General features: G+C 37.6%; 1 protein-coding gene across 4 annotated transcripts in view; it reads right to left on the reverse strand.

Moving 5' to 3' along the window:
• Positions 1–249: 249 nt before the first annotated feature.
• The window catches only part of LOC142336193 (uncharacterized), a 72,332-nt gene continuing 45,287 nt past the window's right edge, over positions 250–27,294 (reverse strand). For all 4 annotated transcript variants that reach the window (XR_012758894.1, XM_075384838.1, XM_075384837.1 and 1 more), the window contains exon 7: positions 250–507. Coding sequence is in view for 2 of the 4 variants with exons in the window: in XM_075384838.1 (XP_075240953.1) it covers positions 468–507 (40 nt within the window). In the remaining 2 variants the exon portion in view is untranslated. The remainder of the gene's footprint in view (positions 508–27,294) is intronic.

Consider the following 27,294-nt stretch of genomic DNA (forward strand, 5'->3'; position numbering starts at 1 on the left):
GAATATATAGTTTCATTCTTCATTTAGAACGAATATACTTGGATTTGATGCACTGATGACACTTCTTTATTTTAGTTTGGGAGTCTTCTTCACATAATTTGTAGAAGTATTAGCGCTCACTGAAATAATTTTATTTTCTACTGAGCTGGGCGTGGGCTCGTCAATCCATGAACAATTACATGCTTCTTTTTCAAATTACATATTTATAGTCTTGATTTACTTTCAAGTGAATATACCACAACGGAAAAATGAGAACTATAACTAAATTATAATTGAACGCTATTTACAATTGTCGGTTATAAGCTGCATTCGAGCATTTTAATCAGTTGCTTCATCAGAAGTTAGCAGTCAATATCAATGTTTTTTTTTTACAAAATGCAGAACAATAGGTTGCCAAAAGTGATCAAGTCAGTGTGTCAATAATTTGTGGGTTCAAGTTATTCGTTGGTTGTGCTGTTGGTGTCTGTTCAGAATTGATGCATGTTTACATTTGCTGCAGTTTGGCTCCTAAAACATTGCATGGGTTACTTTTTGGGCAATACTCCTCCACTTGATCTAATCAGGAAAGATGCTTTCAATTACAGACCAGATATTGATACTTTATTTGAGTTGCTTTCTCTCGTACTGCGTGTTTATTTCTGCATAGCTGGTTGGTTTCGACCCCGCTTCGATTGAGCAGTGCTCTTCGCCTTTTTCGGTTATCTTTTCATCTTCGGTGAGGAATGTCACGGGGACTCAAAAGTGTACAAAATGGATACAAAAATCCCATCCAGTAAAGATTTTATTTCACTACATTAGGCAAACAAAAATGCGAGGATCTTTTCTGCTAGCGCCCCCCCCCCCCCCCCCCCCCCCCGCTTAGTTAGGCACCCCCCATTTATAAATGTTTAAACATATTGTTAAAGCTAAGTAATCTTATACGTGAACATATATGAGCAATATGCATTTACTAAAAGCTAGCAAAGCTATGGTTTGAAAGTATTACGTATTCAACCAAAATTTGTTGCATATAACGTAAGCATCAATAAAAATTTATGTATTAGATCATTTTTGGTGTTATCGGCTACAATAAGGGCTTGATCTTTTTAAAACTTCTTAAGGAAATTATTCTAAAAGTGCCTTCAATCTACCTAGACACTTTTGTTGCAATGAAATGCAAATATCGCTCTCAGAATTCGCGAAAACTTAGATTCTGGGGGTGCAAATTTAACGGCTATATAAGCTTGGGGGGGGCGCCAGTAGAAAAGATCCAAATGCGAGTGTTATATACATCAGTTTGTTTATACATTAGAGTCACTCGCAAATTCTAATCGATTAGATCAAAGGTGCATTACAATTGAGACAACCTTCTTTGCTGAGGAATTTTTTAAGACACTAATAGGGGAGATCAATTAAAAGTGGTCGTTTTGGCAGTATTCATCTTTTTTGAAATTCCCACCATGTGATTTTTGCAAACGAAAATTGGTGATTACATTGAATGCGTTTTGAATTCAATTGTTAGAGCGATTAAAAGACGTCTTAACAAATTGACGTACCAAAATGTAGAAATTTCAACGAATGTGATTGGATGAGAAATTTAAAACACTGTACCTTTATGCGTTCAATTAGCCTAAATTGGAGATAGCCTAATGTTAGATTATAATTTTTACCGCATCTGCCGATGCCTCGCGGGGCATGGCCGCGCCTCAGCGGCTCGTGGGACTTGATATGAATCTACCACAACCGAACGTGAGACCAGGAGCCCAATTCCTGCCAAAAATATGAAATTTATGCTGGAAATACCAAAAAATACCCAATTTTTTCCAAAAAATACCCTATTCTTTCCAAAAATACCTTGTTCTTGAATATTGAATGCGTTTTGAATTCAATTGTTAGAGCGATTAAAAGATATAACGCTAATTTTTTTTGTTCCTAGCGTTATTTGCAACATTTTTTTTTTGAAATACGCGGCACTTTCAAACCATAGCTGTGCTAGCTTTTAATAGATGCATGTTGTTCATATATGTTCATGTACAAACTTACTTATCTTTAACAATTTTTTCAAACATGTACACATTTTATCCTAGTGTTGAAACTAGCCGAACGACCATTCAGCATATAAAATTTAGTAGAATAAATTAGGTATAATGAGACATTAAGTATTGGATATATTGCCATATAACTCTTAGAACACCAAAAATTATCAATAATCAAAATGATCAATGGGTCCGCATATAAAGCACGGTGAGCATCAACGGAAGAGAGCCAAATCTGGACATACGGGCCTCACAAATAACGCCCGTCCTAACATGTCAGTGGCTGTTAAAAGCAACCCAACCCATCAATTAGGAAGAAACTTATTAACAGAGCACATTAAGAAGTTTTGCGGGTGAGAAAGATTTCCCAGCCACATTTCAGACCTTAACTTATGAAAAGACTAAAAAAAAAACTAGTACGGGGACTACAAATACAGTCTTTTTATGGGTCGGACAGATTAGATCCGGTTTTTCATGGGCTTTTAAATATCAATAGTCCAGATTACGTCAATGTACTGGTCGAGCGTGATATGTTAGTGGGTCGAACAAAAGTCTTTTCGTAAGTGAATTATATCAATCAAGTGAGAAGTGAATCATGAAACAACATTGACCTCTGTCCGATTACGCGTTGCTTACTTCCCGCTAATTTCGAAGCCAAAAAAACTTGGCTGGAACAATGTATAAATTGGCTGGAACAACTATCAATTCTTAAGACTAGAACAGTGTAATTCATTACATAAATTTGGTAATCCCCTTCGTTCAAAACACAGTAACCGTCATTTCCCCTGAAATTCAATTGCAGACAAAAGTCTCCCCCTGAGAGTCGGTTTCTTATCTGCCCGGGTCGAATGTCCTCCCTAAAATCCTCCCATTTTGATGTAAGAGTGGGGGGGGGGGGGGTAACTTGTCTATGGGGGGTAAATTGATGTAAGAGTGTGGGGGTAATTTGTTCAGAGGGGGTAAAATGATGTAAGAGTTGGGATGCATTGGGAGAACTTTTGAGGAATTACCCCCATGACTAAAATTGCCATGTAAGAGTGGGCTGCAATGAGCTGCAATGGGAGGACTTTTCATGAATTACCCCCCATGACTGAAATTGCCATGTAAGAGTGGGCTGCAATGGGCTGCAATGGGAGGACTTTTCAGGAATTACCCCCCATGACTGAAATTGCCATGTAAGTGTGGGCTGCAATGGGCTGCAATGGGAGGACTTTTCAGGAATTACCCCCCATGACTGAAATTGCCATGTAAGAGTGGGCTGCAATGGGCTGCAATGGGAGGACTTTTCAGGAATTACCCCCCATGACTGAAATTGCCATGTAAGAGTGGGCTGCAATGGGCTGCAATGGGAGGACTTTTCAGGAATATCCCCCCCATGACTGAAATTGCCATGTAAGAGTGGGCTGCAATGGGCTGCAATGGGAGGATTTTTCAGGAATGACCCCCCATGACTGAAATTGCCATGTAAGAGTGGGCTGCAATGGGCTGCAATGGGAGAACTTTTCAGGAATTACCCCCCCTGACTGAAATTGCCATGTAAGAGTGGGCTGCAATGGGCTGCAATGTGAGGACTTTTCAGGAATTACCACCCATGACAAAAATTGCCATGTAAGAGTGGGCTGCAATGGGCTGCAATGGGAGGACTTTTCAGGAATTACCCCCCATGACTGAAATTGACATGTAAGAGTGGGCTGCAATGGGCTGCAATGGGAGGATTTTTCAGGAATTACCCCCATGACTGAAATTGCCATGTAAGAGTGGGCTGCAATGGGAGGATTTTTCAGGAATTACCCCCATGACTGAAATTGCCATGTAAAAGTGGGCTGCAATGGGCTGCAATGGGAGGACTTTTCAGGAATTACCACCCATGACTAACCTTGCCGTGTAAGAGTGGGCTGCAATGGGCTGCAATGGGAGAACTTTTCAGGAATTACCACCCATGACGAACATTGCCATGTAAGAGTGGGCTGCAATGGGCTGCAATGGGAGGACTTTTAAGGAGTTACCCCCTGACTGAAATTGCCATGTAAGAGTTGGCTGCAATGGGCTGCAATGGGAGGACTTTTAAGGAATTACCCCCCTGACTGAAATTGCCATGTAAGAGTGGGCTGCAACGGGCTGCAATGGGAGGAGTTTTCAGGAATTACCCCCCATGACTAAAATTGTCATGTAAGAGTGGGCTGCAATGGGCTGCAATGGGTCCATTAGCAATTGGCTCGAACAACTATAAGTTCTTAAGACTAGAACAGTGTAATGTATTCATTATATTCATTACATATTTTTGGTAATCCCCTTCGTTAAAAACATAGTGACCATCGTTTCCCCTGAAATACAATTGCAGACAAAAATCTCGACCTGAAAGTCAGTTCCTTATCTGTTTTCCTTTGAAGACATAAGACAAAGGACAAAAAACACAAAGACAGAAGACAGAGGACACAAAAACGAAAAACTTTTGGGACAAAGACGTTATCCGGCATGACGATTTTTGTTCTTGGGTCTGAGATAGTACCCCTGGAGGATTTTTTTCTTTACGGTTTCAGATGTCAACATCGCAGATCGCCCGAGGTTCCAGACGTCACCTCAGGAGTCCCATTTGCCGGTGAGATCAATCCAAAAACCCTTTAATACAAAAACCCTATGTGCCCTTTAATTGATTGTCCACCCATCACTGACAATATATCTTATATTTATAATAGTGTTAAAAGTCGAACGCAGTGACAAAGTCACAAGGCAACGTATTGTTCTGAACAAAAAAAACAAAATTGACGAAATAGAAGTTTTTGACAAAAAATCGATAAAACGCATAAATTTTTGGCCTCATATTTTCATAAAACCTGGCACTAAAAATTCATGCCCACTTTTCAATTAGCGTTTAGTGGGCCAGAAATAGTTATTCCTGGATGAACTACTAACACTTGTTTAAGAAACAATATTGACGACAAAAAAAAACGTTTCTGACAACAAAATTTCGAAAAACGTTGTATAAATTTCTGGCCTTATGTAGTCGGAAATCTGGACAGCAATAGTTCAGGCCCAAGTTTATATTAGTTTTAGTGAGCCAAAAAGTTCATTCCGGGAGGAATTTAAGACAGGTGATCGAAAACAAAAATTAACAACAAAACGTTTTTGAAAAGAAAAATAAAAAAAACGTTGCCTAAACTGCTGGCTGCATATTTGAATGAAACCGAATCATTATCATTCCAAACTTACCCTGAAATAATTTTGAAAGAGTACATTTAACAGAAAAAAGCCCAAAGTGAAAATCAAATATTGAAAACGGAACTAAAGTGTATTGCAATCCCCGTCAAAAACAGATCAGCGCAAGAAACTGTTTTTTTTGCGCTTAACATGTTTTTTCTCAGAAGTACTCGTTCTCAGACCTTGCCGTCTGTGAATTTCATTACCGCCATGGTTTCTGTCGTTACCAAAATAAAGAGGAGAAAATTGACAAAAAAAACGGTTTAAGAAACTATTGAACTTTTGATTTTTTGAATAATCGAAACGGATTCTCTCCATACAGAGGTCTCAGTCGTCAACCCCCTTAATTATGAAAAACGGAATCAATCTAAAAGGTGATGTCATTTAATGGTTTTGAATGACAACAGAAGCCCCCAGGAGAGCACTCAGGTTGACAAAAATTTGGAAAACAGAAAAGATTTTCGGAAATGTTGAAAAGTAAAATTTCAAATTTTTCAAGCTTGCTTCAATTTAATACAGTTTTCTACCTTTCAAACTTTTTCGTAACCCTTGTTGACTGAATGCATTGCATTCGAAGCAAATTTTCTGGCTTTAGCCCTCAAAAAAAATCTCCTAAAAACAGCTTTCGAAGTTCAAATTTTGCAGAAAATTCTGAATGGTACTCTTTAATCATACCGTTTGGTCAGGGTTAGAGAACTTAGTAGACTCTTTTTTGGTAAATTTATAAACTCCGATATTGATAAAATTGTGGTGGCAGTCTTTTCAATTTTTAAACAAAAAGGTGTTTCAGAAACAAGTCATTGGAGTAGCCAAACAACTTCCATGAAGCACTCAAAAACGATTATTCAGAAGACAAGTGGAGTTTTTTCCATCGAAAAGCACGCAATTATTTGAAAATATGATACTAAAGTCAAAAAAAGTGCACGAAAGTTCGAAGAAGCTTTTTATTTCTTCTTAAGAGCAAAAGCAAGATTTAACAAACAAAAACACCATTTAGGACAATGATTATGGAGAAACTTAGCGTCGTTAGTTTTTTTATAGAGGAAAATCGAAGTTCCTTAGCAATTGGCTCGAACAACTATAAATTCTTAAGACTAGAACAGTGTAATGTATTCATTATATTCATTACATATTTTTGGTAATCCCCTTCGTTAAAAACACAGTGACCGTCATTTTCCCTAAGATACAATCGCAGACAAAAATCTCGACCTGAAAGTCAGTTCCTTATCTGTTTTCCATTGAAGATAGAAGACAAGGGACAAAAAACAAAAGGACAGAAGACAGAGGACACAAAAACGAAAAAATTTGGGACAAAGACGTTATCCGGCATGACGATTTTTGCTCTTGGGTCTGAGACAGTACCCCTGGAGGACTTTTTTCTATACGGTTTAAGACGTCACCATCGCAGATCACCCGAGGTTCCAGACGTCACCTCAGGAAGTCCCATTGGCCGGTGAGATCAATCCAAAAACCAATAATTTTCTTTACGGGTGAGGAGAAAAGCAAAAAAATCAAAATGTGTGCCTTTAATTGATTGTTCACCCATCATTGACAAATTATCTTATATTAATACTAATGTTAAAAGTCAAACGCAGTGACAAAGTCACAAGGCAACGTATTACTCTGAACAAAAAAAACAAAATTGACGAAAAAGAAGTTTTTGACAAAAAATCGATAAAACGCATAAATTATTGGCCTCATATTTTCATAAAACCTGACATTAAAAGTTCATGCCCACTTTTCAATTAGCGTTTAATGGGCCAAAAAATTTATTCCTGGATGAACTACTAACAGTTGTTTAAGAAACAATATTGACGACAAAAAAACCTTTTCCAACAACAAAATTTCAAAAAACGTTGTTTAATTTTCTGGCCTTATGTAGTCATAAATCCGGACAGCAATATATCAGGCCCACGTTTATATTAGTTTTGGTGAGCCAAAAAATTCATTCCGAGAGGAACTTCAGACAGTTGATCGAATATAAAAATTGACGAAAAAAAAAACAATTTTGAAACAACAACCTCAAAAAACGTTGTGTCTTACGTTCCAATAAAACCCAACTTCATTAATTAACCTCTTTTTTGAACTTGTCGGCATTGAGCCAAAAAACCACTGTTAGAAAAAGTGCAAATAGCCGTTCGAAAACAAAAATTGACGAAAAAAAAAAACGTTTTTGAAAAGAAAAATAAAAAAAAACGTTGCCTAAATTGCTGGCTGCAAATTTGAATGAAACATAATCATTATCATCCAAACTTACCATGAAAAATTTTTGAAAGAGTATTATTAACAGAAAAAAGCCCAAAGTGAAACTCAAATGTTGCAAACGGAACTAAAGTGTATTGCAATCCCCGTCAAAAACAGGTTAGAGCAAGAAACTGTCTTTTTGCGCTTAACATGTTTTTTCTCAGAAGTACTCGTTCTCAGACCTTGCCGTCTGTGAACTTCATTAACACCATGGTTTCTGACGATACCAAAATAAGGAGAAGAAAATTAACAAAAGAAAACGGTTTAAGAAATTAATGAACTTTTGATTTTTTGAATAATCGAAACGGTTTTTCTCCATACAGAGGTCTCAGTCGTCAACCCCCTTAATTATGAAAAACGGAATCAATCTAAAAGGTGATGTCATTTAATGGTTTTGAATGACAACAGAAGCCCCCAGGAGAGCACTCAGGTTGACAGAAATTTGGAAAAGAGAAAAATGTTTCGGAAATGTTGAAAAAAAAATTTTACAAATTTTTCAAGCTTGCTTCGATTTAATACAGTTTTCTACCTTTAAGTTTTTTTTTGTAACCCTTGTTGACTGAATGCATTGCATTTGAAGCAAATTTTTTGGCTTTAGCCCTCAAAAAAATCTAAAAACAGCTTTCGAAGTTCAAATTTTGCAGAAAATTCTGAATGGTACTCTTTAATCATACTGTTTGGTCAGGGTTAGAGAACTCAGAAGACTCTTTTTTGGTAAATTTATAAACTGCGATTTTGATAAAATTGTGGTGGCAGTCTTTTCAATTTTTAAACAAAAAGGTGTTTCAGAAACAAGTCATTGGAGTAGCCAAACAACTTCCATGAAGCACTCAAAAACGGTTATTCAGAAGACAAGTGTAGTTTTTTCCATCGAAAAGCACGCAATTATTTGAAATTATGATACTAAAGTCAAAAAAAAGTGCACGAAAGTTCGAAGAAGCTTTTTATTTCTTCTTAAGAGCAAAAGCAAGATTTAACAAACAAAAACACCATTTAGGACAATGATTTTGGAGAAACTTAGCGTCGTTAGTTTTTTTTTAGAGGAAAACCGAAGTTCATTAGCAATTGGCTCGAACAACTATAAATTCTTAAGACTGGAACAATGTAATTTGTATTCATTATGTTCATTACATAAATTTGGTAATCACCTTCGTTAAAAACACAGTAACCGTCATTTCCCCTGAAATTCAATTGCAGACAAACCTCTCGCCCAGAAAGTCAGTACGTTATCTGTTTTCCTTTGAAGATAGAAGACAAAGGATGAAAAACACAAAGACAGAAGACAGGACACAAAAAGCAAAAAATTTTTGGGACAAAGAGGTTATCCGGCAGGACTATTTTTGTTCTTGGGTCTGATACAGTACCCCAGGAGGATTTTTTTCTTTACGGTTACAGATTTCACCGTTGCAGATCGCATGAGGTTCCAGGCGCCACTTCAGGAAGTCTCATTTGACGGTGCGATCAATCCAAAAACCAATAGTTTTCTTTACAGGTGAAAAGAAAAGCAAAAAAAGTATTCTCTTTAATTGATTGTTGACCCATCATTGACAATATATCTTATATTTATACTAGCGTTAAAAGTCAAACGCAGTGACAAAGTCACAAGGCAAAGTATTGCTCTGAACAAACAAAATTAGCGAAAAAAAAGTTTTTGACGAAAAAAACCGAAAAACGCATAAAATTTTAGCCTCACATTTTCATAAAACCTGAAGCTAAAAGTTCATGCCCGCTTTTGGATTAGCCTTTAATGAGCTAAAAAAGTATATTCTGGATGAACTTCTGACAGTTGTTTAAGTAACAAAATTGAAGACAGAAAAAACGTTTCTGACAACAAAATTTCAAAAAACGTTGTATAAATTTCTGGCCTTATGTAGTCATAAAACCGGACAGCAATAGTTAAAGCCAACGTCTATATTAGTTTTAGTGAGCCAAAATTTCATTCCGAGAGGAACTTCAGACAGTTGATCGAAAACAAAGTTGATCAAAAAAAATAATTTTGAAACAACAAACTCAAAAAACGTTGTGCAAGCTTTTGGCTTCATTTTCCAATAAAACCCAACTTCAAATATCAACCTCTTTTTTGAACAGGTTGTTATTGAGCCAAAAAAACCACTCCTAGAAAAAGTGCAAAAAGCCGTTCGAAAACAAAAATTGACGAAAAAAAAGTTTTGAAAAGAAAAATTAAAAAAAAAAAGTTGCCTAAATTGCTGGCTGCATATTTGACTGACACCGAATCATTATTATTCCAAACCTACCCTGAATTAGTTTTGGAGAAGTAATATTAACAGAACTAAGCCCAGAGTGAAACTCAAATAATGAAAACGTAACTAAAGTGTATTGCAATCTCCGTCAAAAACAGATCAGCGCAAGAAACTCTTTTGTTTTGCGCTTAACATGTTTTTTCGCAGAAGTCCTCGTTGTCAGACATTGCCGTCTGTGTATTTCATTACCGCCATGGTTTCTGACGTTACCAAAATAAGGAGAAAATTGACAAAAGTAAACGGTTTAAGAAATTATTGAACTTTTGATTTTTTGAATAATCGAAACCGATTCTCTCCATACAGAGATCTCAGTCATCAACTCAATTAATTATGAAATACGGTATCAATCTATAAGGTGATGCCATTTAAGGTTTTGAAAGACAACAGAAACCCTCAGGAGAGCACTCAGGTTGACAAAAAGTTGGAAAACAGAAAAGAGTTTCGGAAATGTTGAAAAAAAAGTTTCTACAAATTTTTGAAGCTTGCTTCGGTTTTAACACTTTTCTACCTTTCAGCTTTTTTGTAACCCTTGTTGACTGAATGCATTACATTTGAAGCAATTTTTTTGCTTTAGCCCTCAAAAAAATCTCCTAGAAACAGCTTTCGAAGTTCAAATTTTGCAGAAAATTCTGAATGGTACTCTTTAATCATACCGTGTGGTCAGGGTTAGAGAACTCAGAAAATTTTCTTTGGTAATTTTATAAGCTCTGGTATCTAGAAAATTGTTGTGGCAGTCTTTTCAATTTTTAAACAAAGGTGTTTATGTAACAATTTTTTGTTCTGGTCTAAGACAGGTTAAGACTGTTTACTTGCGACATCAGACAAGTTTAATGTTCATTGGAGAAGCCAAACAACTTCCCTGAAGCACTCAGAAACGATTATTTAGAAGACAGGTGTGGTTTTTTATAGAGAAGCACGCAATTATATGAAATTGTGAGACAAAAGTCAAATAAAGCGCACGAAATCTCGAAGAGGCTTTTTATTTTTTCTTAAGAGCAAAAGCAAGAGTTAACAAACAAAAACACCATTTAAGACAAGGTTCATGGAGAAAATTTGTTGACTTTTTAAAGAGGAAAAACTAGGTTCATTAGCAATCAAATTTGGAGCGTTTTTGCCCTCAGTAAAGAACTTCAACGCGTTCAACAGCAACAGCCAGTCTACAGAACACAGAAAGCGACAAAATCTTCACACAGTTAAGTGTCCCGTGCCATTTTGCCATTAAGAAGGTCAAAACTAACGTAATGACAATGAAAAATCAACTCGACCTCTTAAAGAAAATTATTCAGCGGCGGAAGAGTTTTCGATCCTTGTCACAGATCAAATGAACCAGAGCACAAGAAAAAGAGCTGAAAGACCGATCGTAGAACGTGATGGAACAACAGCCTCATCAGAACAGATTGTCATCAGTCCTAGGAAGGCAATCCAAACTGACCAATCGTCCTAATGAACGAAAGTTGCAAGTCGATTTTTTGGACGATGATGCTCAATTGAGCCAGCCCCGCAGCCCAATAAAAGATGACATCAGTTTAGTCTAAAGCAGAGGAAGCCAATCCTGACGACCGATACCTGTCTCAATAGATGTCAACGAAGACAACCAGCTCCAATCCGACGCAGAACAAGAGCAGAATAGCACAGCCAACACTTATGAGCCGGCTGCCATCCCGTCCCGACAGAGAACACCAACAATCTTTCTACAACACTCAACTGCTCCACGGAGTGTTTCAAAACGTTTCCTCAATGCCCATCGTCAACAGTCAGATATCCCAAACACAGGAAATAGTCAAAAAGATCAGCCTCTTCTTGTAACTGAGAATTCTTTTCTAAACCTTTTACACAAATTCATAAGGCGCTCTTCTCCAAAAGGGTGGCGAGTAAAGGCAAATTGATTCAGTTATCTGTTCTAATCTGCCAAACTTGCCACCCTGCAGCCACCAAACAGCGCAGCGCTGAATAATCCCAACAACAGTAAAACCAACAAAAATGTTGTGTTTAACATTTACCGCCTATCTCTATCTCGAGCATTTCAGGCAATAGCATAAATGGAAACAGTTATTTTGAGAATCTCTCTCATTATTGTAATACTTACCATTTAATCGCAAAACCAGTCTCGGGAAAAAGGTTTCCTTTCCAATCACTAAATCAAGATTTTTGATATTACTCTTAGGAATAGATAGCTACAAGCAACCAAAGCAAATCAATTGGTAGTCTTCAACAGCAAACCTTACTAGCGTTTGCTGACAAAATTATTGGCATTGGAAGTCAAAACATATTCAGAGGAACTCAGTGCTCTTCCCTCGTTGCCACAAAGTCAAATAATTTCCTATAGCAGCTGCGAAAACCCTCAAACAATCTTGTGGAAAGATTTAATTTATCTAGTTCCCAGGACATCACGTATACTGAGCACGCTTCCTTTCAGAACAGATTTAAGTTTCCTCAGCGCAACAGAAATTATTCCAGAAGTTTACTCACTGAAGTTTTCATAAATACCAAAATCATTTCGCGAACACAACTGCGTTGCAACCTTCGAGTTTTCCTCTTTTCCTCATCATCAGTAAACTCATCAATTCCCGACTGAACTAACTGTCATTCAACCGCTGTCACAGCGCATAGTTTGGTCCAATGGTATACAAATTCATCACAACAATAACCCGACTCTTTCTAACACATTTTTCATGCACGGTGTTCATTTACCAAACATTTTTGGTCTCAAAAACCCTACAAAACGCAGAAAATCAGCCTAGTCACTACAAACTTTTGTCAAATAATGTAGTTGCCAATGGCCCTCAAATAAAAAATGTTTATTACAAATATTCAATCAACTTACAACTGTTAAGGTTACAAAACTTTAAGGGAAATCCTCTTCACTTACACGAGTTTATCAATCACGTCTACAGTATGATTCACCAAAACACCTGAATCACATATATAAATCGAACCACATATTTACAGAACTTTGTCTGAAAAAAAAATAGTCCTGAAACAAGCGAATTCATGTGACTCGTCTTGCTACCAGTCAGCCTTAAGGAAGTCAGTAAATAGTTTCGGTGACAAAACCATTGTTATTAATGCTTTTATCAACCAGCTTGACTGCTGCCAAAAAAACGGGAACAAGAAAAATTACTGCCTTTTCCTCTTCACAAAAACTTGGGCAATCATTTCAGTACCTTGATTTCATAGCAGATCTTCAATCAAAAACTCTGCGGAAAGAAAGCCAACGAAAGGGTTCCACATAGTCTAATTTTAAAATGTCTTACTGATTTTCAATCAGACCCCTCCCCTGCAGACTTTCAGTAGTTGTTAGAGCTTCAAGGTCAGGACTACGACAAAGTCAAAAAAACTCTTTGAGGAATTCACCAGCTAATAGGAATTCACCAGCTAATAATTTATCTAGTTCTCAGGACATCACGTATACTGAGCACGCTTCCTTTCAGAACAGATTTAAGTTTCCTCAGCGCAACAGAAATTATTCCAGAAGTTTACTCACTGAAGTTTTCATAAATACCAAAATCATTTCGCGAACACAACTGCGTTGCAACCTTCGAGTTTTCCTCTTTTCCTCATCATCAGTAAACTCATCAATTCCCGACTGAACTAACTGTCATTCAACCGCTGTCACAGCGCATAGTTTGGTCCAATGGTATACAAATTCATCACAACAATAACCCGACTCTTTCTAACACATTTTTCATGCACGGTGTTCATTTACCAAACATTTTTGGTCTCAAAAACCCTACAAAACGCAGAAAATCAGCCTAGTCACTACAAACTTTTGTCAAATAATGTAGTTGCCAATGGCCCTCAAATAAAAAATGTTTATTACAAATATTCAATCAACTTACAACTGTTAAGGTTACAAAACTTTAAGGGAAATCCTCTTCACTTACACGAGTTTATCAACCACGTCTACAGTATGATTCACCAAAACACCTGAATCACATATATAAATCGAACCACATATTTACAGAACTTTGTCTGAAAAAAAAATAGTCCTGAGACAAGCGAATTCATGTGACTCGTCTTGCTACCAGTCAGCCTTAAGGAAGTCAATAAATAGTTTTGGTGACAAAACCATTGTTATTAATGCTTTTATCAACCAGCTTGACTGCTGCCAAAAAAACGGGAACAAGAAAAATTACTGCCTTTTCCTCTTCACAAAAACTTGGGCAATCATTTCAGTACCTTGATTTCATAGCAGATCTTCAATCAAAAACTCTGCGGAAAGAAAGCCAACGAAAGGGTTCCACATAGTCTAATTTTAAAATGTCTTACTGATTTTCAATCAGACCCCTCCCCTGCAGACTTTCAGTAGTTGTTAGAGCTTCAAGGTCAGGACTACGACAAAGTCAAAAAAACTCTTTGAGGAATTCACCAGCTAATAGGAATTCACCAGCTAATAATTTATCTAGTTCTCAGGACATCACGTATACTGAGCACGCTTCCTTTCAGAACAGATTTAAGTTTCCTCAGCGCAACAGAAATTATTCCAGAAGTTTACTCACTGAAGTTTTCATAAATACCAAAATCATTTCGCGAACACAACTGCGTTGCAACCTTCGAGTTTTCCTCTTTTCTTCATCATCAGTAAACTCATCAATTCTCGACTGAACTAACTGTCATTCAACCGCTGTCACAGCGCATAGTTTGGTCCAATGGTATACAAATTCATCACAACAATAACCCGACTCTTTCTAACACATTTTTTATGCACGGTGTTAATTTACCAAACATTTTTGGTCTCAAAAACCCTACAAAACGCAGAAAATCAGCCTAGTCACTACAAACTTTTGTCAAATAATGTAGTTGCCAATGGCCCTCAAATAAAAAATGTTTATTACAAATATTCAATTAACTTACAACTGTTAAGGTTACAAAACTTTAAGGGAAATCCTCTTCACTTACACGAGTTTATCAACCACGTCTACAGTATGATTCACCAAAACACCTGAATCACATATATAAATCGAACCACATATTTACAGAACTTTGTCTGAAAAAAATAGTCCTGAAACAAGCGAATTCATGTGACTCGTCTTGCTACCAGTCAGCCTTAAGGAAGTCAATAAATAGTTTCGGTGACAAAACCATTGTTATTAATGCTTTTATCAACCAGCTTGACTGCTGCCAAAAAAACGGGAACAAGAAAAATTACTGCCTTTTCCTCTTCACAAAAACTTGGGCAATCATTTCAGTACCTTGATTTCATAGCAGATCTTCAATCAAAAACTCTGCGGAAAGAAAGCCAACGAAAGGGTTCCACATAGTCTAATTTTAAAATGTCTTACTGATTTTCAATCAGACCCTTCCCCTGCAGACTTTCAGTAGTTCTTAGAGCTTCAAGATCAGGATTACGACAAAGTCAAAAAAACGCTTTGAGGAATTCACCAGCTAATAGGAAAAAATATGGGATCCCAAACTTGCATGTCAATACCAATTACCGGGACAACGCAATACAGTCCTCTAACTATCTGGCTACCAACCTGAAAGAGAACCAGCAATTTTCATTTCAACAAAATCTGCATTCAAAGAAAACAAAATATTCCCCGAAGAATTCTAATGCCTTCAGGCCGTGTGAAAAGCGCAAAAGCAATCACAGCAATGCTTTCTGCTCTGAATACCAACTTAGCCAACCCATTGAAAGATACAGAATTGGATGCGAAAACAGTTTGTGCACAAACTGTTTCAATAAGAAGCACCGCAAACAAACTTGCCTTTCAGCAAAACGCTGCTAAGTATGCAATAGTTTCCGCCATACAACTTTGCTTGACCCAGCAAATCAAATTAAAAAACCAGCGGAATAAAAATCGGAAAAGCGGCTAAGGACAATTCTTCAACAGCCAGAACCAGATCAACCCCCAAGGACAACTCTGACGGAAAATAGCCATAACCAGTCTTTTAGCCTAAACCAGGGCCATGATGCACCAAACAAATGGTGCGAGTGGCTTCAAATCTTCCCCGTTTCCTTTCCGAAAAGAAATGAGGCCTTTGGAACATACCTAATTAAACCTGGCAGTCAATGTGGTTTCATTCTGGATGTCAATTTGGATGTTTTTTGTGCTTCCATGCGATTCTCAAAAGTCAGTTCCTATACAGTTTCTCAATATTGAAAACAGCATGTCCCTCTCAAAAATTAATGAGCCAGCTACAATAGGTCCATGGAAGTCAACGAAAATATCGTTCAAACTCTCTCGATCGTCAAGCACCCAGTCTTTGAACGTTGCACCCGCAAGCAATTTTGATCTTACTCAAGTTTGTAATGCTTTCAACAATTTGCGCTATATTTATTTTCCAAATATTGGCGATGGCTAAATGGGTGCACTAAACGTATCTGCACCGTTGCCGGCGACTAAAAGAACTGTTTCTCTGCCACGAATCAACCTCTATTTTTAGAAGACCTTTATTTTCAGCGTGACAGTAAAAAGAACAGTTGAACCAGAAGCAGAAGGCATTGAAGCAGAAGGCATTCAAAATTATATTGAAGCAGAAGGCATTCAAATTGATCCTGAACCTAGTTTTCACAAGTATTGTATTGATATTTTGAAAAGCTCCATCAACCGCAATGCTGAGAGACACAAAATCGAACTGCCCTAAAAATCTGAAGCAAGGTTGGAAAACAACAACTATTCTGCACTCAACAAGGTCAAAAGCCTCAACACACGGCTCCAACATAAATCGTTTTTACAAAATACTCTAGAAAACTCTTTGGACAGATCTTGAGAAAAACCATGTAAATTCTGTGGAAATGCAAGCTCCTCCACCGGACAGAATTGGTAGTTGCCACACCATCCAGTAGAAAATTGGTTCATATGGCTAGCAAATATTTTAATCCAACAATATGAGTTTACTGAGCTAATATTTGAAGCAAACTCCTCGTATTCATCGTCATTTATGTTCTAAACCATTTTGGCAGGCAAAACAGTCAACAATTTCCAGAAAACCGCAAAGCCGTGGAAAAACATCTTTACATGGATGACTACATCCAAGCACATGCGACAGAAGAAGACGCCTGTAAAGCAAAACTGGAAACAACGCGAGGTCTGAAGACAGGTGGGTTTCCACTGCAACAATTTGTTTTAAACAGTCTTTTTGCTAAAAATCACATTCCCTCAGAAAAAGGGCAGCCAGACTGTTATTGTTTGAGTTTTCGGTGTTAAATGGAAACTTGACCAGGATTGCTTTAGCATGAAACCGCGTGCCGATTTCCCAAAAGATGCCTGAGCATACACGCAACGTAAGGTCTTCAGTATTGTCCTCTCGATCTTCGACCCAATGGGAATAATGTTGCCAACAAATATCTATTTCAAAGTATTAAGAATAAGTTTCAAGTATTACGAAAACTGTAAAACTATGACAAAATGGGACCTACCAACTGCACCTCAAGTAGTGAAAGTCCTTCAGAAAGATTTGTGCTCTTATTTTTCCTCAACAGAGGTAACTTTGACTAGGAATCTCGATCCGAGTTTCCATCCACCAAACAGTGGAAACGAGTTCACATGCAACAGTTGCAGCCGTTGCATACTTCAAGACAGTTTCAACGTTGCAACTAAAATTGAAGCATCTTGTCTAAAATGAAAATGAAAAGTTGTCCCTATTAAACCAGTCAGCACACCTAAATAAGAGTTTTAAGATGCAGTAAATGGTGTGCACCTAATTTCAACTATTTGGAAAGATTCATCTTTTTACTTCACCCGGTTGATTTTCTGAACGAGCAGTCAAGTAATACTTGTCTGGAATCCACAACCTGTTCTTGTTGCGAGTTGCCTACAAACTATAATCCAGTTTCACAGTACCCGTGGCCTCAATACAGACGAATTTCAAGTCAATGGAGTGAAAACGCCTTTATTTCTTTCCGTAAGGAACAACAGCCCGTCCAGTAACCCTCCAATGCACTTGTTAGCAGGATATGCAATTTCACCAAGCTTATGAAAAAAAAAATTCACTCGGCACGGTTCTCAACATAGGATAAGTTGCTCCTAATTTTTCAGCCTGCTCTTTCAAATCGAAACGCAAAGGACCACAGACCAGCATTGTACAAAGGATGACATCAATCTTGCAAGAATTCAACTGATAAAATTCTTACAGCAGAATTTCTTCTCCTTAATTATGCAAGCCCTGAAACATGGTTCCAGGATAGAGCAAAGACCAAAATCCGTCTGCTCAGCCTCATTATGGGCAACAATGGAGTGCTTCGTTCGTTCAGAAGATTGCCAAAACACCTGAATCACATATATAAATCGGACCACATATTTGCAGAATTTTGTCTGAAAAAAATAGTCCTGAAACATGCGGGTTCATGTGACTCGTCTTGATACCGGTCAGCCTTAAGGAAGTCAATAAATAGTTTCGGTGACAAAACCATTGTTATTAATGCTTTTATCAACCAGCTTGACTGCTGCCAAAAAACGGGAACAAGAAAAATTATTGCCTTTTCCTATTTAAAAAAAAACTTGGGCAATCATTTCAGTACCTTGATTTCACAGCAGATCTTCAGTCAACAACTCTGCTGAAAGAAAGCCAACGAAAGGGTTCCACAGAGTCCAATTTTAAAATGTCTTACTGATTTTCAATCAGGCCCTTCTCTTGCAGACTTTCAGCAGTTGTTAGAGCTTCAAGATCAGGATTACGACAAAGTCAAAAAACTCTTTGAGGAATTCACTGGCTAATAGGAAAAAAATATGGGATCCCTAACTTGCATGTCATTACCAATTACCGAGACCACGCAATATAGTCCTCGAACTATCCGGTTACCAACCTGAAAGAGAACCACCAATTTTCATCTCAACAAAATCTGCAATCAACAAAATATTCCCCGAAGAATTCTAATGCCTTCAGACCGTGTGAAAAACGCAAAATCAGTCACAGCAATGCTTTCTGCTCTGAATACTAACTTTGCCAACCCATTGAAAGATACAGAATTGGATGCAAAAACAGTTTGTGCACAAACTGTTTCAATAAGAAGCACCGCAAACAATCTTGCCTTTCAGCAAAACGCTGATAAGTATGCAATAGTTTCCGCCATACAACTTTGCTTGACCCAGAAAATCAAATTAAAGATGCATCAGCTTCCTTTTCAACTGAAATCTTCCAGAAGAAAAATTTACAGTCTCGTCACATAATGAGACATTGACTGAATATATAGTCAATGGTCCCCAAATAAAAAACCAGCGGAATAAAAATTGGAAAAGCGGCTAAGGACAATTCTTCAACAGTCAGAACCAGATCAACCCCCAAGGACAACTCTGAAGAAAAATAGCCATAACCAGTCTTTTAGCATAAACCAGAGCCCCGATGCACCGAAAAAATGGTGCGAGCGGCTTCAAATCATCCCCGTTTCGTTTCCGAAAAGAAATGAGGCCTTTGGAACATACGCTCTAATTAAACCTGGCAGGCAGTGTGGTTTCATTCTGGATGTCAATTTGGAATTTTTTGTGCTTCCATGCGATTCTCAAAAAGTCAGTTCCTATACAATTCAATTTCTCAATATTGAAAACAGCATGTCCTTCTCAAAAATTAGTGAGCCAGCTACAATAGGTCCATGGAAGTCAACGAAAATATCCTTCGAACTCTCTCGAACGTCAAGCACCCGGTCTTTGAACGTTGCACCCGCAAACATTTTTGATCTTACTCAAGTTTGTAATGCTTTCAACAATTTGCGCTACATTTATTTTCCAAATATTGGCGATGGCTAAATAGGTGCACTAAACGTATCTGCACCGTTGCCGGCGACTAAAAGAACTGTTTCTCTGCCACGAATCAACCTCTATTTTTAGAAGACCTTAATTTTCGGCGTGACAGTAAACAGAACAGATGAACCAGAATCATCTGAACTTTTTCAAGAGTTCTGTTATATTGAAGCAGAAGGCATTCAAAATGATCCTGAACCTAGTTTTCACAAACATTGTATTGATATTTTGAAAAGCTCCATCAACCGCAATGGTGAGAGACACAAAATCGAACTGCCCCAAAAATCTGAAGCAAGGTTGGAAAACAACAACTATTCTGCACTCAACAAGGTCAAAAGCCTCAACACACGGCTCCAACATAAATCGTTTTTACAAAATACTCTAGAAAACTCTTTGGACAGATCTTGAGAAAAACCATGTAAAGTCTGTGGAAATGCATGCTCCTCCACCGGACAGAATTGGTAGTTGCCGCACCATCCAGTTGAAAATTGGTTCATATGGCTAGCAAATATTTTAATCCAACAATATCAGTTTACTGAGCTAATATTTGGAGCAAACTCCTCGCATTCATCGGGATTTATGTTCTAAACCATTGTGGCAGGCCAAACAGTCAACAGTTTCCAGAAAACCACAAAGCCGTGGAAAAATATCTTTACATGGATGACTACATACAAGCACATGCGACAGAAGAAGACGCCTGTAAAGCAAAACTGGAAACAACGCGAGGTCTGGAGACAGGCGGGTTTCGACTGGAACAATTTATTTTAAACAGTCATTCTGCTAAAAATCACATTCCCTCAGAAAAAGGGCAGCCAGACTGTTATTGTTTGAGTTTTCGGTGTTAAATGGAAACTTGACCAGGATTGCTTTAGCATGAAACCGCGTGCCGATTTCCCAAAAGATGCCTGAGCATACACGCAACGTAAGGTCTTCAGTATTGTCCCCTCGATCTTCGACCCAATGGGAATAATGTTGCCAACAAATATCTATTGCAAAATAGTTTTACGAAAACTGTAAAACTATGACAAAATGGGACCTATCAATTGCACCTCAGGTAGTGAAAGTGCTTCAGAAAGATTTGTACTCTTATTTTTCCTCACCAGAGGTAACTTTGACTAGAAATCTTGATAAGAGTTTCCATCCACCAAACAGTGGAAACAAGTTCACATGCAGCAATTGCAGCCGTTGCATACTTCAAGACAGTTTCTAATGTAGCAACTAAAATTGAAACCTATTGTCTAGTATGAAAATGAAATGTTGTCGCTCTTAAACCAGTCAGCACACCTACATTAGAGTTTTAAGACGCAGTAATTGGTGTGAACCTAATTTCAACGATTTGGAAAGATTCATCTTTTCACTTTACCCGGTTGATTTGCTGAACGTAATACTTGTCTGGAATCCACAACCTGTTCTTGTTGCGAGTTGCCTACAAACTATAATCCAGCTTTACAGTACACGTGGCCTCATTACAGAAGAAATTCAAGTCAATTGGCTGAGAACGCCTTTATTTTTTTCTGTAAGGAACAACAGCTCGTCCAGTAACCCTCCAAAGCACTTGTTAGCAGGATATGCAATTTCACCAAGCTTATGAAAAAAAAAATTCACTCAGCACGGTTCTCAACATAGGATAAGTTGCTCCTAATTTCAGCAGCAGTTTTCAGTCTGCTCTTTCGAATCGAAACGCAAAGGACCACAGACCAGCATTGTACAACGGATGACATCAATCTTGCAAGAATTCAACTGATAAAATCTTTACAGCAGAATTTCTTCTCCTTAATTATCCAAGCCCTGAAGAATGGTTCCAGGATAGAGGCAAAGACCAAAATCCGTCTGCTCAGCCCCATTATGGACAACAATGGAGTGTTTCGTTTGTTCAGAAGATTGCAGTTTGCGTCCGATAATCAGAAAATTGAGCAGTTTCCAGTTAAACTGCAGGCTAAAAAAACGAGTTTTTAGGCTGTTTTAGAACATGCGCATAATATTTGCCTTTACCAAGGAACAGAGCCGGTGAAAGCGATCGTGTAGTAGAAATATCATATAACTGGTCTAAGTAAAAATCTTTTGAGCATAAAGTTCAGATGTTTTCTCTTCAGAAGATTTGCCACGCAGGAAATTCAACCCGTCATGGCTCCTTCCCTGCTTGCATTTTCGCTACAAGTTCCACACGGTATCCATTCACAAACAGCGATGTCGATTTCGGACACTTAAAGCAGACGCACTTAGGCAAATTGAAAAGGATTACGGCCTCATCTTTACTTGCTCAGTTACAAGATGTGTCCATTTAGAAGCCCGTCCTCATCCAAACACACGTTCTTGAACGCCTACCGACATTTTGTAAGCGACAGATGCAAGCCGACCAAAATGCTCAGAAATAATGGTAAGGCATTTATTTGTGCTCCTGAAAAGTTGAAGGATGTGTGAAACGTCTCGACAACAACAAAATCTAAATAGCCTTGGCAGCAACAAACACAACCTGGCATTCTAATCTTTTCTATGGAACTTATTTTGGCTGTATTTGGGAGCGCTTGATTCAGAGCGCAAAGCGCACTCTGTTGTTCAACCTAGGTTCCAAAGAAATGTGACTTGATGCGTTGCGGACAGTTTTGGTCGAAACAGAGGCAATACTGAAAACCAGACTACTGACTATTGTCGCCGACGGTCCAGAAAACGGGATGCCTCTTCATATTAATTTTTGATTGATGGAGTCTTCAACTCTCTGCTACCAGAAAAGTTTGACAGCCAAATTCCGGCCAGCTTCAATTCAGTTAGGAATGTGCAGAAATTGTCAATCACATTTGTAAATGAATCGTCAAGGAAAATCTGCTGACGCTGTTAAAGAGTTCCAATTGGAGCGACAATGATCAGATAGCTCTCAGAGTACATGAAATTCTTTGGAGTTTGAAAGAAATGACTCCACGAGAATTTTGGGCTGTTTGGCGCGTTGTAAAAAGTACCCTGGACGAGATGGTCAGCTCCTGTGATAAAGGTGAAAATAGCTTATGGCACGTTCGCTCTCCTGGTCTCTGCTCTCGCCCGGATTTTGACCGATTAGCCCATTTTTTCACATCAATTTTTTTTCTCCGTAAGGAACTCTAGGCAACTTGGGCTTGCCTTGGATGTCTTCACTGTCGTACTGTTGGTCCCCCTTCTTTGCCCCGGAGCATGTTGTACATAAAACAATTTGGATGTGAATCATAATAAAAACTTTGATTTTTGTTCGATCAAACGCAAAAACGCGTTGCTTCCTTCTCGCAGCTTTTGAAGCATAGAAAACTTAGCTGATATAAGCTTTTAGGACTAGAACAATGTAATTTGAATTCAATATATTCATTTTTGTAAGCATTTTTTGCAATTCTCGATTTTTTTGTTTTTGTATCTTTGCACAACGAAGTTGCGACAAAAAATTGGTTAAAGTAAGTACTACTAATTTCGAAGTTCGTGCAATCATTTTTATCCAATTTTTATTTAGCTAACTGATTCTACTTTTTGCTGGGAACCAATTAGAATTGATTGTTAATTCTCCATTGGTCGTAAGGTATCTGATTTCAATTTTGGATCAAATAAAAATGTCATTAATTATATTTAAGAACGTAAGAAGAAAAAGTAATAAAAACGAATTAGAAAAAAAGAAGCTTTACGCCTGATGGGGATTGAGCCACTGCGCCCGGGTAGATCAGATAAAGATAATATTCCGCTAAAAGTTGGTGCGTTATTGACACCAATGTGTATTTATTATTAAGAAGGCAAGAAATAAGGCGTGATAAAGTGTGTAATGGAAAAAAAATGCTGCAAGACTGGTGCGTTTTGATACACTGCGCAAGGTTTGATCAAGTGAAAAGCCCACTGCGCTACAAGTTGTTGTGATAAAAATTGTAAGTCTCTAGTTAATTGACGAGGTATGCCATGTGTGGATTTCGGAGGTGACTGTTGAGTAATAGTCGAAATTAGTTTGTTGTCATTGATACACGTTGCAAAAAAAATGAGGACAATGAAGGACGTAGGCAGCTATAGTTCTGAATCGAATTGTCTTCACAAGTCAATTTTGGCACTGTTTTTGTCATAGCTACTGAGCCACCTCTAGCTCTTTGCTCAAAGTTTCAACTTCTTCTGACGGTGGAGCTGCTTAAACTTTTCCGTGTTTGTTGATATAGAGTTTGTACAACTGAATAACGGGGCCGCAGCTGCTTGTCCAATTACGTTATTTTCATTTCAACCATTCAGCCGAAATCTGCCAATTTTATACTTTCATTTTGTTTCCAGTTCCTCGCCATTTTTTTACATGTTCATTGCGTTTCTGCCTTTGAAAATAATAATTTAAAACTGTTTTTTGGCATCGTGTTCCATGGAGTTTTATTTGGGCGGATTTCCACTGTGAGCTTTGCATGAGCTGTCATTTTTACATCAGTTAAGGGCTCCAAAATTATGAGTACACGCAGTTCAACTGAGACCCTCTCCACCAGAACACAAGGCTGCTCATAATCCAGTCTGAGTGATTCCATTGGTGCCGTTCGAAGACGGTTTGAAGGTTCCTCGGAAAAGATTTATGACAAGAGTCCTTGACTCTGGCTTTGATTGAAATTGGCACCACAGACGCTTATCGAGTCTGGAAGCTTCAGCAACGTATTTCAAAGCCGCAGAAGAAGGAGGAATTAAGGTCCCAAGAAATCCATTGGCCTTTGTGATTCACAATGTGATCCTGATTCTGATTCGAAGGATCATTTGTGTTTTAGTCGTTGATCTCTGATTTTTGAAACGGATTCGATTTGGCTTGCAATGCCTACATTTTCTTTTGTGTATCGTGTTCATAGGCTGTTGAGTGTTAATTAAAATAAAAAAAAATTGTTTTAGTTGAGATTCGATAACAATGACCACGTAAAAAATCTTTGGAGTTAACTGATCGGATTGTATGCGCTCTCTTGTATTTCATAGTAGGCTATTTCTTAAGCTCTAAACATATGTTTTCCATGAGTTGGATTCGAACTACTTCTCTGAAGCAAAAGCTTCAAATATGTTCTCTTTTGAGATTTTAGCTGCACAGCTAATGCACGTTAGTTCGAAGCTTTCATGGTGAGTTTAGAAGAATTGGCGTGCTGATTTTTTGCAGATGATTCCATGTTTTTGGAAACTGTTTCTCAGACATTGTCTTTTTTTCGGGATTAGTTCAATCACTGAATCCTCTTTATTACCTTACCTTTTTAAAGTTTTAGATAATTGTTTGCTTAATCTGACCTGAATATTTCTCGCAGCAGGTATATTAGATCCTTGGTGGAGTTTTTTTAACATTTCACCAGCGATGTTTTCATATAGATCTTTATTGATCTAATTTGCGTTAACTCTTTTAGATTGGTTAATCCAGCAAGGGTTTGCGCAAAAAACGTAGAAGTCGAATCTGTTTATACCACAGATCCGCAAATTCTTTTCATCAATGTTTTTTTGACTCAACCGCCACAGTTTATAGATTATTCTAGTTCCTCTTCCGATCAAGTTTTGCAATGTTCCTTTCATTTTAGATGACGGGTTAAAGTTGCACCAAGAGATTTAACATTGCTTCCTCGTTCAAACTTTTTGAGGAAAAGATTTAGAGTAGAGATTTTTTTCGAAGGGTTCTTGAAAGGCAAGTAATTTTCGTTACCAGCATTTATTTTTTATTGTTTTATCTGCGCAGTATTTGATGAATTTGTCCAGTGAGTAATCAAGTCTCTCTTCTGTGATCTACAAGTTGGCGACCTTTACTTAAAGGCAAAATTATCAGCCAATGTGGAAAGTCGAGCTGCTAAATTAGGAGTGCCGTTGACATAAACCAGGAAGAATATTTTTAAAATTACTCTGCCCTGAGCTTCTGCAGCTTATGTAGTAAATGTGTTACATTGGTGGTTCATATTTGCTTTTTAAGTTATTGAATTTCCTACAAAAAATTTTGGAGAGTAAAATAATTCACTCACTTTATTACAGTTTTATGCACTACTTTTTTAGCAGTTTGCTAAGAAGTCCTAACCGCATAATCGCTTCAATTGCTTTTTCAACAATCATGCAGAGAAATCTAAAAATTTTGAACCATTGCTTGTGTGACGTGTTGAGTTAGTTTGCGTATGTTAACAGACGTGCATTGGTTCCTTTTATATGCGGCCTGCGTCTAACAGAAGGCCTTATGGTTTTCGCAATGCATTAGGACACTCTCCTTTACAGCAGTTTCGCATATCTTTGAGGAGCCGTTTGGGAGACTGATCAGTCGGTTAGTTTTCTGCCTCTGTTCGGTTTTTGTTGGGCTGAGGTAGTACTTTGTCTTTGGACACTTCCCATGTAATTCGAAAATGAGAATTATTTGTAGAACTCGTTGTCAGGAGGAAGACCAGTATACGTTTTGAGGTATTGAGGAAACATTGTTAGAAAGTTGCAGCTGATTTTATCAGATCCTGGACTTCAGAACCCATTTGTGTCCCTTCTCGAATTTTTTTGATCTTTTCATTTAATTCCACGCAAATATTTATGGTCTTTCATTGCATCTTCCAATAGCGTTTTGATCATTCGCTTTTTTTTGTTGCCCGTTATTACTGTGACTTGTTTACAAAAGATTTTACAGTTTGTTTCTGTTAAGTCAACATATAAAGCTTTAACTGCACTTCAAATCTCTTGCTTCCCCTTGTTTTGAGCAACTGCAATCAGTGTCGACTGTTCAATGATGTTCGATGGCTTCATGGATCTATGTATTTTTCTTCGCACAGAAATTGTTTCTTTACAAATTTTTGTACTATTCTCCGTGTTCTTTTTTGCATTTGTATCTGTTTTTTGGCAGACACCGAAACAAAGAAATTCGCTTTTGTGAAGAACATTTTTGTAGTGAACACTGCATGATCTGTACACATATTTGACTAAATTGTTTCGGTTATTCTGCTTTTGGATAGATTGATGGTAACAGCACAGAATTTTCGTACTTCTCTCTCACAAAATGTCTAAATTTTCTGAAAATAACTTTTGCCTGACATAGTTTTTTTGTGAATTATTGTTTTCTAAGTTGTGATCGTCGCACTGTGGTCACTATCAAAGTTACGGGCAACAGAAGTTGTGTCAAAAAATATATGAAAACTCTTAGATCGTTAAAGTGTTCCTCAAGCATGTTCAGGCAATTTCTCTGATCTGCTTGCTTTTTTGGAAAACCATTGTTTAACAGCTTAATTTTTCCAGTTTTCGTCATGCCTTGTCTCTTTTTTTCACTTTTCCATGTTATTTGTGCAGTTTTAGGTCTTGGTTGGGAGCGTTATTATCGCCGCAAACAAAAATGTTTTACGAATCAGTTCGAAAATTTTCTTACATATTCTGACAAATCACGCCTTGGTGTGTTATATGGAGCTATAGCTCAAAGATATCCTCAGCATGTATTTCAAAGCAAGCTTTTAAAACTTTAATAAACTTCCCTTGTTCAATTCTATCAAACTTAAATGGCTGAACATTGGTCATTGTTGCACCCTTCTCCGCTAAAATCATTGGTCCATGTGATTATCTTGCCTTCGTTTCCACAATTACGAATTAATTATCAGTTAGATTTTCTTTTTGCCAGTTCTTGACCTCGTTCAGGTACACAATTTCAAAAACTTTTTCGTTCAAAAAGACAAGAAGTTCTCGCATTTTGTTCGACAGACCTCGGCAGTTCCACTGCATGATTTTATTATCTCCGACTGAACCGATGGCTGTTTGCTGAAATTCCTTGCGGTACCTCTTTTGTGAAGTTGTTATTGGCAGTTTTGATACTATCATGTACTTTTTTTTCCTATTTTCTTATTTAAGATTCTGCTTGCACTAAAGCTGACACTTTTGATGATATCACTATACGACATTGTCTTAAGAGTTGTTCGAATTTTGCTGAGCACTAGGTGGTTTAACTGTATTTTGGTTTTTCCT

Source organism: Convolutriloba macropyga, chromosome 3, assembly GCF_964194025.1.
Source record: "Convolutriloba macropyga chromosome 3, txConMacr16.3, whole genome shotgun sequence".
NCBI classification, from domain to species: Eukaryota; Metazoa; Xenacoelomorpha; order Acoela; family Convolutidae; genus Convolutriloba; species Convolutriloba macropyga.